We start from the raw sequence: 13,589 nt of genomic DNA, 5'->3' as shown, positions 1-13,589 counted from the left end.
GGAGTTCCATGAGGCATCTTCTCTCCCTTCCTGCCTATATTGAACTTGTCATTTCAAGAAAACCTCCTGAAAAATCATTGCTGACAGTCACTGCCTATACTCATGACTTGGCATTTTTATGAAAATGGGATTTTATCCAAGGGTGGATTTTAACACGCTGTTTTTAATACGAGACTATAAAAGAAGCTTATGTAAGTGTGTCTGTTCATAAGGTGAGGTTTGTTTCATTGCCAGATGAATATTCACCCAAACGGAAGTAGCAGACTGACTAAAAGGTTACTAGGAACTATCGACTGAAGGGCCTTTGTGTCTCTCCTTAAAAGTTGCAACTTAATGGACTCATCTTATTGCATAATATCAATTATTGTATTAAGTGGGATTTAAAAAAAACATTTCCATGGACCTAACGTGTCCATACCTGAGCACACCAGAAGAGAGATTCCTGGCAGTGCTCGGGGTCATCGGCATCATGCTCAATCTTTTGCTGCTCGCCTTTGTCTACATATACACATCCAGTTGAGAAACGGCTCATTCAAACACACTGTCAGGAAATGTAATACTAAGCATAAGGCAGATTTCATGGAAGCATGTAAATATCCTTCAGCTAACACTGAGTTTAATAATCTATACTGCATATCTCAAAATGAGATATTCATGTCCTCTCAACATATCTGATATTTTGACTGAAGTTCTGCACCCTTCAGGTTGTATTGTATAAACCTACCCCAGTTGAGATGAACATCGAGACATGTTTATTTTAACTTGCTTTGTGATCTTAGTTATGTGCTAATTGAGCTGACAGATGTAATTGAATTAATGTTGTTTGCGCTTTATGCCTTTTCGTGTTCAAACTATCAAACACAACAAGATGGAACGAGAGCGAGCGTACGCAGCAGTTCATCATAAGTGCAAAGATCCTGCTCAATGTCATAGAATAATAGTTTATTTCCTCTTGCCATGTCTTTTTAATTGGATTTGTGAGTCAGTCGCGGAGCACTGTCAGAGGTGTGAAGCTTTGAAAATGAGACAATGTCACACAAATCAAGACCGTGTGATGCTGCAACACGATTTAAAGGGGCAGGATGTTTGCAGAAGAGATCATCTGAACCAGTGGGTATTATTTGACATAAAAAAGACTCAATCATCTGGTTGTGGTTTCTTATCATGGGATTATTCCAAAAACTATCTGAAAGTGGGTTCCATCTTTTCCACTGGAGGCCCATTCCAGCGTGGATACGATGCACAGGCCAAGAAAGCAGCAAGGACAGATCTGAATCTTCATCTGATCTTCATCATTCTCTTCTCTACCAACAAGCTCAAACCAGAGAAGACATAATGCCAAATGGACCCATATGACTCTCTGCTGTGAAGCACATCACTTTTATATTGCAATCAGTATATTTAAATTTTGAGAACAAGCTGACAATGAATCACGGAAGCGACCTAATTTTTCTTTTTGGCTTGTTAAAAGTTTTTTTTAAGAGTTTTTCATCAATACAGTGAAAGAATCATTGTACAGTTGCACATATCTGCATTATTGAAAATATGTTCAAATATACATACATGTATGTGTACAAACAAACAAACAAACAAACAAATCTCTAGACAAACAAGAAGTCAAAAATCTTCTGATAGCATGATAATATTTTACTCACTACTTGCTAATGGACTGACAAGACCCTTAAAAAACACGTCACATTACATTCCAAAAGCATTTGGATATCTCAGCTTTAGCCTTTTTATTGCTTGGGACATTAAATTTTGTTTAAATAAGGCTTAAAAGTTTTTTGGGGAGTTCATCTATTAAAATGAATATATGACAGATGTGTGTACATTTCACATTCTATTTGTAGTCACTTAAAGTTTATACATAAAAAATTCAACTTGAGACAAGGAGACTGACCAGCAAAACATTTGTACCATGATTTTCCATGCATAATGTGCAAAATTTAACTAATTTATTGTCCTAAAATCTGGGGTGCGCATTATGCCTGGGTACAACAATTTTTGAAGAAAATCTCCCTCGAAATAAAACTTGAAATCACACTTTTCTTCTTGTTTTTTGTCAATCGCCCATCACATTCAGCCATCCTGCCCAACACACTTAATCAGTAAAATTCATAATTGACGACACATCGTTTGATGCGATGATGCAATCCTTGATGGTGTGTTATTGTCAAATATTGTTTGTTTTTTAATCTCCATCGCAGACCGGATATCATACGGAGGCTGCCATGACAGTATGTGCAGAACAGATGCGCAAGACATGTCAGCTATATAAAGAGCGAGAGTTCAGTTCTCTACCTATTAGTTTCAATTCACAGTTTAATTAGCAGTTTCAATCACCAAATAACAAAATGTGTATTACAGGTAATATTTTATTTCACAACACTTTGCCTTGTTCTTGTTCTTCTCTGCTGTTCACTTCAAACACGCTCCATACGAACACAATGCTCTCGTATCAGACAAGGCTTGCTCGATCACCTGCTCGTTTGCTGTCACAATGTACCCTACGTATAAATCCGAAACATTTCTTCGCTATCGAGTTTGCTAGCGCATGCGCAGTGATACTGACCGGCAGAATAACATCCGGTTGTTCCCAAAGATGATCTTTTTTTCTGAAATAATTTTACGTTTACGTAAGAGTCAAAATTTGGGTGCGTATTATACATGGGTACAGGCTTTTTTCCAGCATCGACATGCCGTTTTTAGGGTGCGTATTATGCACGGGGGCGTATTTTACATGGAAAATCACGGTAATTTGTCATTTAGAAAAAGTGGTCCTCAACCACTGCTGGGTTCCGTGCCGCACATACCTGTAACATTGTGTAGCCTAAATTCTGCAAGGTATGTGTTTGAAGACAGTGGTTAAATAGTTACTTCGATTCTCATTCAACCAATTAACCAATGCTGCCATTTAGTTGTGAGAATACACTGGCATTACCCAAACTGTCTTTAATTGTGCGTTTACACTGCCGTCTATTTTTTCCTTTTTAGATCTAACAGGCATTGTCATGGTCGTTACTTGCCGAGCATAACGCTAAGATATATTAAGTAACGATAGCTTGCTAAACTGTTAATTGCGATCTTAATTACCCTCAGCATAAATGTATTCATATCTATAAAAATCAAGATGTGTTTCATGCAAATATCTTCGCTCAGCTGGTCCTTACAAAGACAGAACGACTGAGTGCAGATACTGTAATTGCATCACTCTTCGTTAACTATAATGATATCCTCATACATCTTAGAAGAAAAGAAAAGCATCAGCGTGTAGATATCTATGCTTCAAGAAATGAAGGTTACAACAGTAAAGTCACTTTAATGTATTATACCTTACAGGTTAATTAAGTCCTCTTGAATTGTGAAAAACAAATACAGAAAAGCATTTAACCAGCTCAGGCGGCGTTCTTACCAATGTGACTTTTCAAAGATCACCTCTCACTAAACAACAACAACTGTTCATGTATATATTTTTAGAAAGAAGCTAATTCAATATTTTTTTAACCTAAGAATTTTCCCTTTCAAATGCTATATTTATTACCAATATTGTCAGTGATGGATGATTAGCCCCAGAAAAAGCTATATAACAAGTCTAAAATAAGAACAATAAAATAATGATGTTCTTGTTGCCAATGGTTACATGACCAAAATCAATATTATTTATTAACAATTTGTATTTTATTTTATGATTTTTTTATGACTAAGTACAATGTTTCAGGCTCTGCAATTTAAGTATGTTAGAAATATATTACTCCTATATTCTGCATGAATTTGAGGTTACTTTTAGTTTGGTTAAATTTGGTTGAGAAAAAATTGCAGACTCGATCTTGACAAAAGCGGAAAGCCCGGCGGACGGGTCCAGGCCATCTGCTGTGCCCACAGACACCCAGAGCCACCCTGTCATTGTACACACACACACACACACAAACACACGCACACACACGCATGCACGCACGCACATACAAACACACACGCATGCACGCACACACACAAACACACGCACACTTTACATTTATAATAATGTTTTTTTGCCGTGTGTTCTTGTTGGTGCCTTTTTTTTATTTTTATTTTTTTACAAATGAATTTTAGTTCACACCACTAATGGAAAGCGCCTTTGTTGCCACAGGAAAAACAGATGCGCACATCTTGGACTGCACGCGCAAGAATAAATATTAATATAAAACCGTTTCTACATTCTGCATCTGTATTCTGAAATGTTCATTCCAAGTTTGAGCCTGCCATGACTAAATAATTCGATTTTCACTTTTCTTATGATGATTTATGAGATATGAATTGATTTTCAGCCTGAGAGAGCATCTTGGACTAAGCCTGCCTGAGACTGAAGGGGAAAAAGAATCTCCAAAAGGGAGTGCTGGAAATATTGTAATTGTTAATGAATATTGTAGTGAAATAAGTCATTGCGAGATAAATTAAATACCAATATGCATATAGGCAATATTTGGTTTTGATGAATTCAGACAAAAGGAAAATACAAAAGTTGTTGACTTTTTAAAAGAAAATTACGATTCACAAACCTATTTAAAAAAAACTTTCACACAGAAAGTCAGCATAAGTATGATTCAGAGTTTTTTTTTTTTTAAACATGTTTACAGTGGTGCGAACTGGGTAAAGTTGTGGCCATGATTTTCCTCCGCCATTAATAAGTTACATTGTGTAAAAAAGCAAACATCATCTATCATTTGTCATCTATAGATATTTTTTCACATCATAATGAATTTTATGCTTACTGTTTATGCTCTTCATGCATAGTAGCGTGATCATTTCTTTGATTTGATGCCAAGTTGACTTCGATAAGTGTTTTTACTAATAAAAGCCAAAAGAAAAATCTTTCAGTACTATACTAAACGACACATCTGACAAAGATAAAGAGACAAAGATACAGATACTCACTTCACATATTTGCCTAGCCGCTTGACTCTAGGCAGCATTCATAGAAGGGGTGCTCATGAATGATGTCTACTTGGCAAGTGGCCATCCATAGCAGAACAGAAAGGACAGAAGGAACTGAAAGAAACACAAGAAGACAAAGTCAAACAGACAAGACACTTTCTCCATTATAAACAGACAAGACACTTTCTCCATTATAATAATTATAAGACAAAATTACACATGCACATTTTTTTCTACTTCATTACTCTGTAAGAAGATGTCACAATCTCATTTTGTTGTTGTTTCCACCAGATCTTCTCATCTGTTTCTTACCGATTCAAAGACACCGCAATTTGACATTAGTCAACTGTGGATTAAAAAAAATATATATATAATATACAGTAACAAATAAAACTGAGGATATCAACATTTGTATTGTTTTAACAGTCATTACACTATAATGACTATCCAATCCTTATTTAAAACTTTACAGTCAATAAAGTGTGTATGACGTTGAATTAAATTGTCATTGGTTCCTTCGAGGAAAAAGATTCCTCTAGTCCACTGGTGTCAAACTCAAAGCCCGGGGGCCAGATGCGGCCCACCACATCATTTTATGTGGCCCGCGAAGACAAATTGTGCATCAAATTCGTGTGTCATTACTAGAATTGCAGATTGTCTTCACTTTTGATAAAATATTTAAAAGGATCAGTTTTTACTAGGGGTGTAACGATTCATCGATACACATCGATTAATCGATATAATGTTGGCATCGATGCTAAACGTAAACATCGATCTATATCGCCCGTTTTTTACCTCGGACATTAGACGCGACTTTATTTTGAAATCCAGTTCATTGTTGCTTGGTTCCTCTTTCCGGGAGCAGTGCGCGGCGTGTTGTGTTGTGAGCAGAGCAGGCACGTGAAAGGGGAGCCGACAACTACGCGGCTCCTGGGCTGGTGCTATGGCTAGTGTCCAAGAAGACGAGGAAATTCGCTCGCCTTTGGGCTTCAAGTCATTCGTTTGGAAGCACTTTGTAATTTCCTAAATAAAAAGTTTGCAATACCTTGTTGATTTTGCGTATGAATTGTTATAAATCAGGATATTGTTCTATATCGATCGTAGAGGACTATATCGTGATGTATCGTGAATGAATCACAGCAGGCTTTAAGATATCGGCAAGTATCGTATCGTTGTTCTTTGTATCGATATGATATCGTATCGTGACAAAACCCGCGATTTACACCCCCAGTTTGTTTTGCATCTTTTACTGTATATAATATGAGGTGCTCATACATTTATTTGGGTTGACAGTCATAATGGCCCTCCAAAAGAAGCTATGACTACAATGCGGCTCGCGAAACAAAAGAGCTCTAGTCTGACAAATTAGAGTTTCACCAGCATTCTAGAACACACATTGTTTGACCTTAGAGCTTCCTCTGTATTGCATTTGACCTTACGTAACAAGTGCAGAGAATATGTTACCTTTCTAGGTATTACCTCTTCGATGCTTCTTAATTCAGTGCTTTCATGAATGCACTAAGAGTATTAGTCACAGAGCGTCAGTCCCCGTCCCCCCACCCGATTACCATTGCTCTGGAAGACCTGTGCTGTTGTGTGCACCCATGCTCAGCCAGCCAGATAAACTAAGAGTGTATCCTCAGGCACTCCATGAGACAGCCAATGACCTGGCTAATGTGGGTGAATGCCCTTTTCCCAGACACACACATGAGCTCACGCGCACTCACACACAGAAACACGTCTATTCTCACAAGCAAACGACACGCATCAGTCTTTCGAAGCACACGTCTGACAAAATTGCTCTGTTAATTCAGGGGAGCGACACACTTTCATGTATCGTTCCTTTGTACGCCACTAACATTATGCTATGTTTTCTGCTCAGTGCTTTCTTTCATTTTGAAGAGTTCCTTTTTAGCCTTTCATTCGCAGGCCAGCTCAAGCATGAACCTCAATTTTAGCTTTGAGCCCCAAGCTACTGTCACTGAAATAAGGAAATATGTTTTATGTAAACTGAAATATAATTAATGTCCTTTTAGACTATTGAGCATTAAGTGCAGACCCCCTCGGACATCAACTTAGCCTTAAAAGAAAATCTTCAGTGATTCACAGACTTTTGTATGTTTTCTGTTGTTTTCTTACAATTTTGTCCGATTTCATACCAAAATGACATTCATAAGGCTGCTGATAAAGACCAGAAGGGGAAGAAACATCATTGTATATGTTCCTGGCCAACATGGTGGGAATTTTACAATGAGAGCTGCTATCTCCAATACACATGATGTCGTTCACCACCATGCCAATTTTGCATAAAAGCTACTGCATGGCCAGATGTATCCAGTTCATTTATATTGGCGCGTGCCCATCCCCCAAATTCCACATGTGAAAATTGAATCCTTGCACACATTCAGCACTGCAGGGGATGATTATCAAACACGTGCTGGTAGTAGATTCTCATTAAAAGAGAGATAATAGATACCATGGGATATGAGAAATGCTTCTTTAGCTGAAACGCTGATCTCTCCAATTAAGATCCCAGAATCCTCAGTGTCCCTGAGGTCTCATTATACTAATGCGATCTGTATTACGTAGAAACTGATCAATGCATTAATGAGGTCTTTAGGATGAGAGATGTGTAATCATGTCTGCGAAATGCAAATATATAAAGATGTTGACGACGCAGAATCTGATAGAATGAATGACTTTTAAATCAATTAACGCTCATTTACATATCGTAGCGAAGGGTCACGTATCACATAGTATTTTTGTCTCCTGTGATTCTGACTGCAACCCTGCTTCAAACACAATCAATGAGAAGGAGCAAAGTGCCTTGGCAGAAAACTGGATAATATATGTGTCCATACAGTGAACTAATCACCAGGGACTTTTCCACAGCTTCATCAAGGAGTGAATCACTTTCTGAAAGACAGAGTCAAATCCCATCCATCACACACAAATGGACAAAGTGATGATTACAATACCTAAACAAACATGTCACCACAGAGAAACCAATGCCTCTTCACTCTTGGTGACACGAGACAGTGTGGACACGTGGGTATCAGAGCTACTTTGCAAGATTATAACTTGATATAAATAGGATAAATATGACACAGAAGCAAAAAGCCACATGTGGAGTCTCGTTTTATCATGAGGACTTGTTCAACAATGCAATGCAACTGTGCAACTCTAGTTATCAATATCAAGAAAAGGCTGCAAAAGATGTTATTGAGACACACCTTTTGCTGATAATCTACAAATACAGCAATTATCTGTAAGAATAACAAATTTATATAGCTCGAATGGTGTATAAAGCAAACGGCAAGAGTACTGCAACCTAAAGCACTGTAGTTGGAATCTATGTACTGTTACCGCCATCGTGTGGTAAGAACGGTCGCTACATCACTAGGAGCCTCTCTTTACACGGCTTATAAATTGGTTTGAATTGTAAATTTACATTGTAAAATAATATAGAATGACACATAGAATAAAACATTTAAAAATGTACATTGAGAAAAATCTGCAGTTCAAGTCTGATTTGTTATTTAAAAGAGATGGAACAAAAGAACATTAAATAAACATTCCAATAATCAATTCGTATCAAACGAGAGTAATAAATATTAGCTGTTGCAAAATATTTTCACTTGCTAATATGCATAATATCTATACTTCTTTTCTTTGGGATAAAGGAGTGTTATTTTCCTCTGAATCATTCAACTTGATATCAGGTAATATCTGACAACTGGTGATGATGTCGATCTTCTCAGACACGGCCTTCAAGTCATCCAAAATCAGCCGGATGCTATGAGAAGCGTTGATGATAGCGCTCTGTGATGCGTTAAGCTGTGCCGTTGTACTGCGCACCTTTGAAAACAACATTTAGTCACAATGAAAGAGTTTCAATACTTTTTCATACATTAAAACTTATGCACAAGGTAAATTAATGAACAGTCTAAAATTATTGAATTGAGAGCATACAGTATCATTAGCCTAATATCATAAGTGCCTCGATCAGTTTTAACTTCCCTTTACATTATCAATTCAAATACCTCTGTGCTGGCTAAAAATGGTCTTGTCTTTAAGTCATACATAATACACCAAGTAGACTATTATGACCCTCGCACATGCATCTAATGACATTTACTATATTATAATCAAATTCTTCCTTTGCAAAAAAATAGTGCACAGTTGTGAATTTGTGCTTGTCAGTGGGGAATTAGTTGAATCTTAGTATTGTGGTTGATAGTGGTGTAAAATAGCATAACACATCTAGATGGTGATGTTTGTTACCTTGTTTAGCTACATTAAAAGGAACAGACAAGGAAACATTAAAAACATCTTTTAGTATGATGCAGTGTAGTTTTAGACCACTGCAACAACCGCCACAATAATATACTGACCTAGTATATTGTAAACGGAAACCTGTCAGACAATGTCAATCAGAACAGAACATTATTATATTTTAAAAGGTAGACTATGATCAAGCTCTTGTGCTGGATGCCATTACCGCATGCTACCGGTCATATACGTTATGGACACTTGGTTTTCATTTGAATTAGTGTGCAGTACCTCCTTGCTAGCATTGCCATAAACGTGTCGTAGCATTTGCCCCACATTGGAATAGAGCCGGCTGTTTGACTCCTGCAATTTCTGCTGCAATAATGTATCACCTAGAAATTCAACAGAATAAATTAGTGAAGCACCAATTACATACTATGCATTTGGTCAAAATGGTTAGTCCACCCAGAATAAAACAGTCCAGTCATTATTTTGGTTAATGTCAAGACAATGACAATTTCATTTAGTACAGTGCAGGTATTTATATTTGGCATTACTCACCAACAGGCTTATGTGTAGGACTTGGTCTGTCTTCCACAACAGATTGTATATTTGGGTGATCTCTTACGACAATAAGCGGAGGTAGATCTCTTTTGAGTATCTTAGCACTTTCGTGACTCAATGCAGAACCTCGGGTCGACGTCTCCACTTCATCCTCGCTCTCTGTTTCAGAAGCTTCCCCTTGAACCTGGGGAGAGCAACACGATTTCTGAAAGAGGTGGAGGTTTATGTAGCTTTGATCTCCGCAGACAACAAAACTACCTTGGCTCCTACAATGGCCGTCTGGGGAGTTGGCAGGGAGGTAATGTAAACTTCATCATCTGAGTCTGTTTCGGATGCCTCACCCTGCACCACTATCGGGTATCTGCTGGACATGACCACTGTACACATAAGAGCAAAAAAGCAGCACTTGGGTCAGAGCATATCGCATTTTAATTCAGATAAAATATCAAAAGTGAGTCATATGGTCACATATTGTCTCATTGAAATTAAATACCAAATGATGCAATATAAAAGAAGGTAAAACAAACCCAAGATTGTCAACACCGAATTCAAATCACGTGAGCAGACAGGAAATAGTTTGTTACTAAAGTCCAATCAAAATGCAGTATGTATGTCACGTGGTAAACGGCGCTCCAATTCGGCAGGAGGCTGTCAGCTGACAGTAAAAGTGGACGCTTAATTTGTTGGCGTACACCGCAGAGTTGGCGTGGATATTCACCCCTACGTGCTTTCTGCTTAAAAAACACAAACAAAATTGGACACAAATAGAAGTTTAGGAATATGTTTCTTTAGTTTAGTAGAATCGCTGTAATGTATCACCCCTTTAATGTAGGTTGTGCCATAGTCAGTTGAGTAGTTGTACCCGCGGACTGCTTGTGAATTTAATTACGAGCAAACCCCGGAAGTGTCTCTGTTTACTTTCGTAGTTGCCATTCATCTGATGGGTAGGTTTAACAATTTATTTTACCCGTGTCATCTGTCTCGGTTGAATTTAAGATAACATTTAAATGAATTAAAATGTGCCCCAATTTAATCTGTGTTATATTTAAAGTAAACTAACCTAAACGCACAATGAAAAGGGGATGCTTGGTGACAGCTAATAACTAAGCTAGCTCAAGCTAGGCTCGCTGCTTGTTGTCATCGGTTCCATTAATGATTTTAGTTCCGAATCTCAATAACAACAACTTACACGTTTGTCAAGGTTTCTCATGACTTTCGTTCTGTTTCTCATTTTGTGGTTGTCAGGGATGGCAGACGACGCTCTCTTTGAGTTTCTCCATATGGAGATTGTGGCACACGTATACAGGGATCTGCAATCCATTAAAGGAGAGACTGACAACAAGGTTTGTATACATTGGTTATTGTAGTCAAGAATTCGCATGACTTTCTTCTTCTTTTTCATGATTAAAATCACTTTTAGCCATGCATATGACACTGTCAGTATTATGTGTTCCATATAGGACAGAGCCTCCCGTGTTTCTATTTTGGAGGGGATGGGCTACAGAGTGGGACAAGGACTCATTGAGAGGTAGGTCATTACTATTTTATTGCAGTATCTTATCTTTATATTTATGTTGTACTTTTTTGTACTTCTAGATTGACGAGGGATTCCCCCTGCTTCAAAGATGAGTTGGATGTAATGAAATTCATTTGTAAAGACTTCTGGACAAAGGTTTTCAGGAGGCAGGTGGACAATCTCAGAACAAACCATCAGGTGATAATTAAACCAAACTGTTTTATTCATATTCGCTTCTGAGGTGTCACATCTTATGTTTCTTTATATGATATTTTTAGGGCACCTATGTATTGCAGGATAACAAATTTAATATGCTGACTCAGCTCTCTAATGGTAAACAGTACCTGGATCAAGCACCTAAGGTCAGGGCACACATTTTGTATGATTTTTTTCCCCCTCCTTCATAAATGATTGACATGTCTAATTTTAATGTGTGTTCCGCTACCCACCCTCAGTATCTCGCCTTTTCATGTGGTGTGGTGAGAGGAGCTCTGTCGAATTTAGGTCTTGAAAGTGTCGTTACAGCTGAGGTCTCTGTTATGCCATCATGTAAGTACCAACAGACTTATTGTATATCATTTTGAATTCAATGCAAAGTTGCAACCTCTAAAAAAAATATTCCTCTGAAGTTGCATAAATATTTATATTTATGTCCAGAAGTATTTGGGTTGAGATCTGGGCTGGTAAATTGATGATAGAAAAGTATTCCGTTTATTTGCCTTCAAAAGCTCTTGGAAGCCAAACTGTTACTGTTCATGTGAGGAATGAAGGTGATTTAAGTAAATGAAGTGAAAAGTAAATGAAAACAAATGATTAACTGTGCTGTTATCTTTGCAGGTAAGTTTCAAGTGGTCATCCAAAAATTATGACAAAGTCCTACCTTACTACTGAGTTCAACCATCCTTGACCTTCACGTCAAGATCTGATGTTACCAAAAAGTAAAGTGGCTGCCATTGTCTTATCCGATTTATATACACCAGAAAGAATCAAATAGTTCCCAAGGTGCCCACAGCATGTTCTGATGCCCATAGTTGTAGGACTAAATGGAGTTTCTACATTTTAACTTGTACAAATCAGATACAGGTGTAGAGTTTCTCCTTGGTGACTTTCTCATCTGTCTACAAACATTTTTGTCTTCTATACACAGACTAAAATTTTCATTGTCTGAATAAAAGTATAGCATTACGAAGACATGAATCTCGTCAAAATAATTCTTCTTCTATCGTAGGAAAATAGGTGGAACTAAGCTGACTGACGGAGTTCAGTCTGGTTGATATGCTTGTGCCACGTAATCATGTTTACAAGTAAATTTTAAAAAGGCTTTCAGTAAATTCCATTTCTGTACCTACTAAAACTGTGTTCAGAAACTGTGGTTTGGGGGTTGAATGTTATGCTTGATTCATATTTGACTTATGAGACAGCCAGTTGGTTCAAATTCGGGTTTAAAAGCAAAATGGTAAAATCCCAGCAGCTCGCCGAAATTGAAGAAGTCCTTTTTAAAGTACTTAATGATGCTGGATGGTCTTTTAATCACAGACTGTCTAATAATGTGGCTTAGCATTGGAGATATGTGTCAAATGAAAGAAAAGTCACATAATTATGTGCTCCTCTGAGGGCAGCAAATGGTCTGTATAAAAAGCTACAAGTAGTCGATGCAATTTGTATCATTTGAGTGCATCGTTTTGTCTGTTTTTGTCGGAATAAAAAATAAAACGTTTGAGTACCGTAATGCAATGAATCTCATTGTGGATATTGACATTGCCACCACTAGAGGGAAGTGCAGCGCTGTTATTCTGATGTAAGCCTTGCAACTGCAATGTACAACTAGATGCTGTTCAGATCTATCTCGCCCTCACAAACCTCAACCTTAATTTCTGTACATTCATTCAGTCAGTTTTCAAACATTTGAACAATGACAAACTAGTGATTTGTTCTCGTAGTTATATTGTTGTTCATCTTGTAACCAGGAAAAGTCTGTAATGTGTTCTTGGCGTCCCTTTTAAGAGCTATAAAAAGTCATTTCATATAACTTGTGTGTTGAGAACAACTTCTTGATTACATGATCCATTTACAAGTCCAAAGATCACAATTTTCTGAGTTCATTTCAAGCTCATTCCTTTATGTACCAATGTTAGTACGTTGTTTTTGAGTCATAAATCTGTTATTATTACTACAACTAATTATGTGATTCCTGAATATTCAAAGTCAATCCAGTCTTCTGTGAGCCAACAGAATAATTATACTCATCATTTTATTCAAAATGTTAAACTGCCTAATACAATTTACTGGTAATATTAAATGTTGCCAGGGAAAACGGTTGAAT

The 13,589-nt window shown here is 37.3% G+C and overlaps 2 protein-coding genes across 2 annotated transcripts; one reads left to right on the top strand and one right to left on the bottom strand.

The window, feature by feature from the left end:
• Window positions 1–8,035: 8,035 nt before the first annotated feature.
• On the bottom strand, window positions 8,036–10,338 carry bloc1s3 (biogenesis of lysosomal organelles complex-1, subunit 3). The gene is made up of 5 exons (XM_061281751.1): window positions 10,278–10,338; window positions 10,009–10,127; window positions 9,748–9,934; window positions 9,478–9,578; window positions 8,036–8,772 (listed from the first exon to the last, which is right to left on the bottom strand). Exons 2-5 carry the CDS (start codon window positions 10,120–10,122, stop codon window positions 8,572–8,574), a joined length of 603 nt encoding a protein of 200 aa, XP_061137735.1. The 5' UTR covers window positions 10,123–10,127; window positions 10,278–10,338; the 3' UTR covers window positions 8,036–8,571.
• A 98-nt stretch (window positions 10,339–10,436) lies between these two features.
• Window positions 10,437–13,295, top strand: trappc6bl (trafficking protein particle complex subunit 6B, like). The gene is made up of 7 exons (XM_061281621.1): window positions 10,437–10,694; window positions 10,996–11,093; window positions 11,211–11,278; window positions 11,347–11,464; window positions 11,545–11,628; window positions 11,722–11,815; window positions 12,104–13,295. Exons 1-7 carry the CDS (start codon window positions 10,691–10,693, stop codon window positions 12,133–12,135), a joined length of 498 nt encoding a protein of 165 aa, XP_061137605.1. The 5' UTR covers window positions 10,437–10,690; the 3' UTR covers window positions 12,136–13,295.
• Window positions 13,296–13,589: the final 294 nt, after the last annotated feature.

Source organism: Syngnathus typhle, linkage group LG6 (assembly GCF_033458585.1).
Source record: "Syngnathus typhle isolate RoL2023-S1 ecotype Sweden linkage group LG6, RoL_Styp_1.0, whole genome shotgun sequence".
Classification (NCBI taxonomy): Eukaryota; Metazoa; Chordata; class Actinopteri; order Syngnathiformes; family Syngnathidae; genus Syngnathus; species Syngnathus typhle.
Note: the sequence above shows the minus strand (reverse complement) of the source record. Positions and strands in the feature narration are given on the sequence as shown.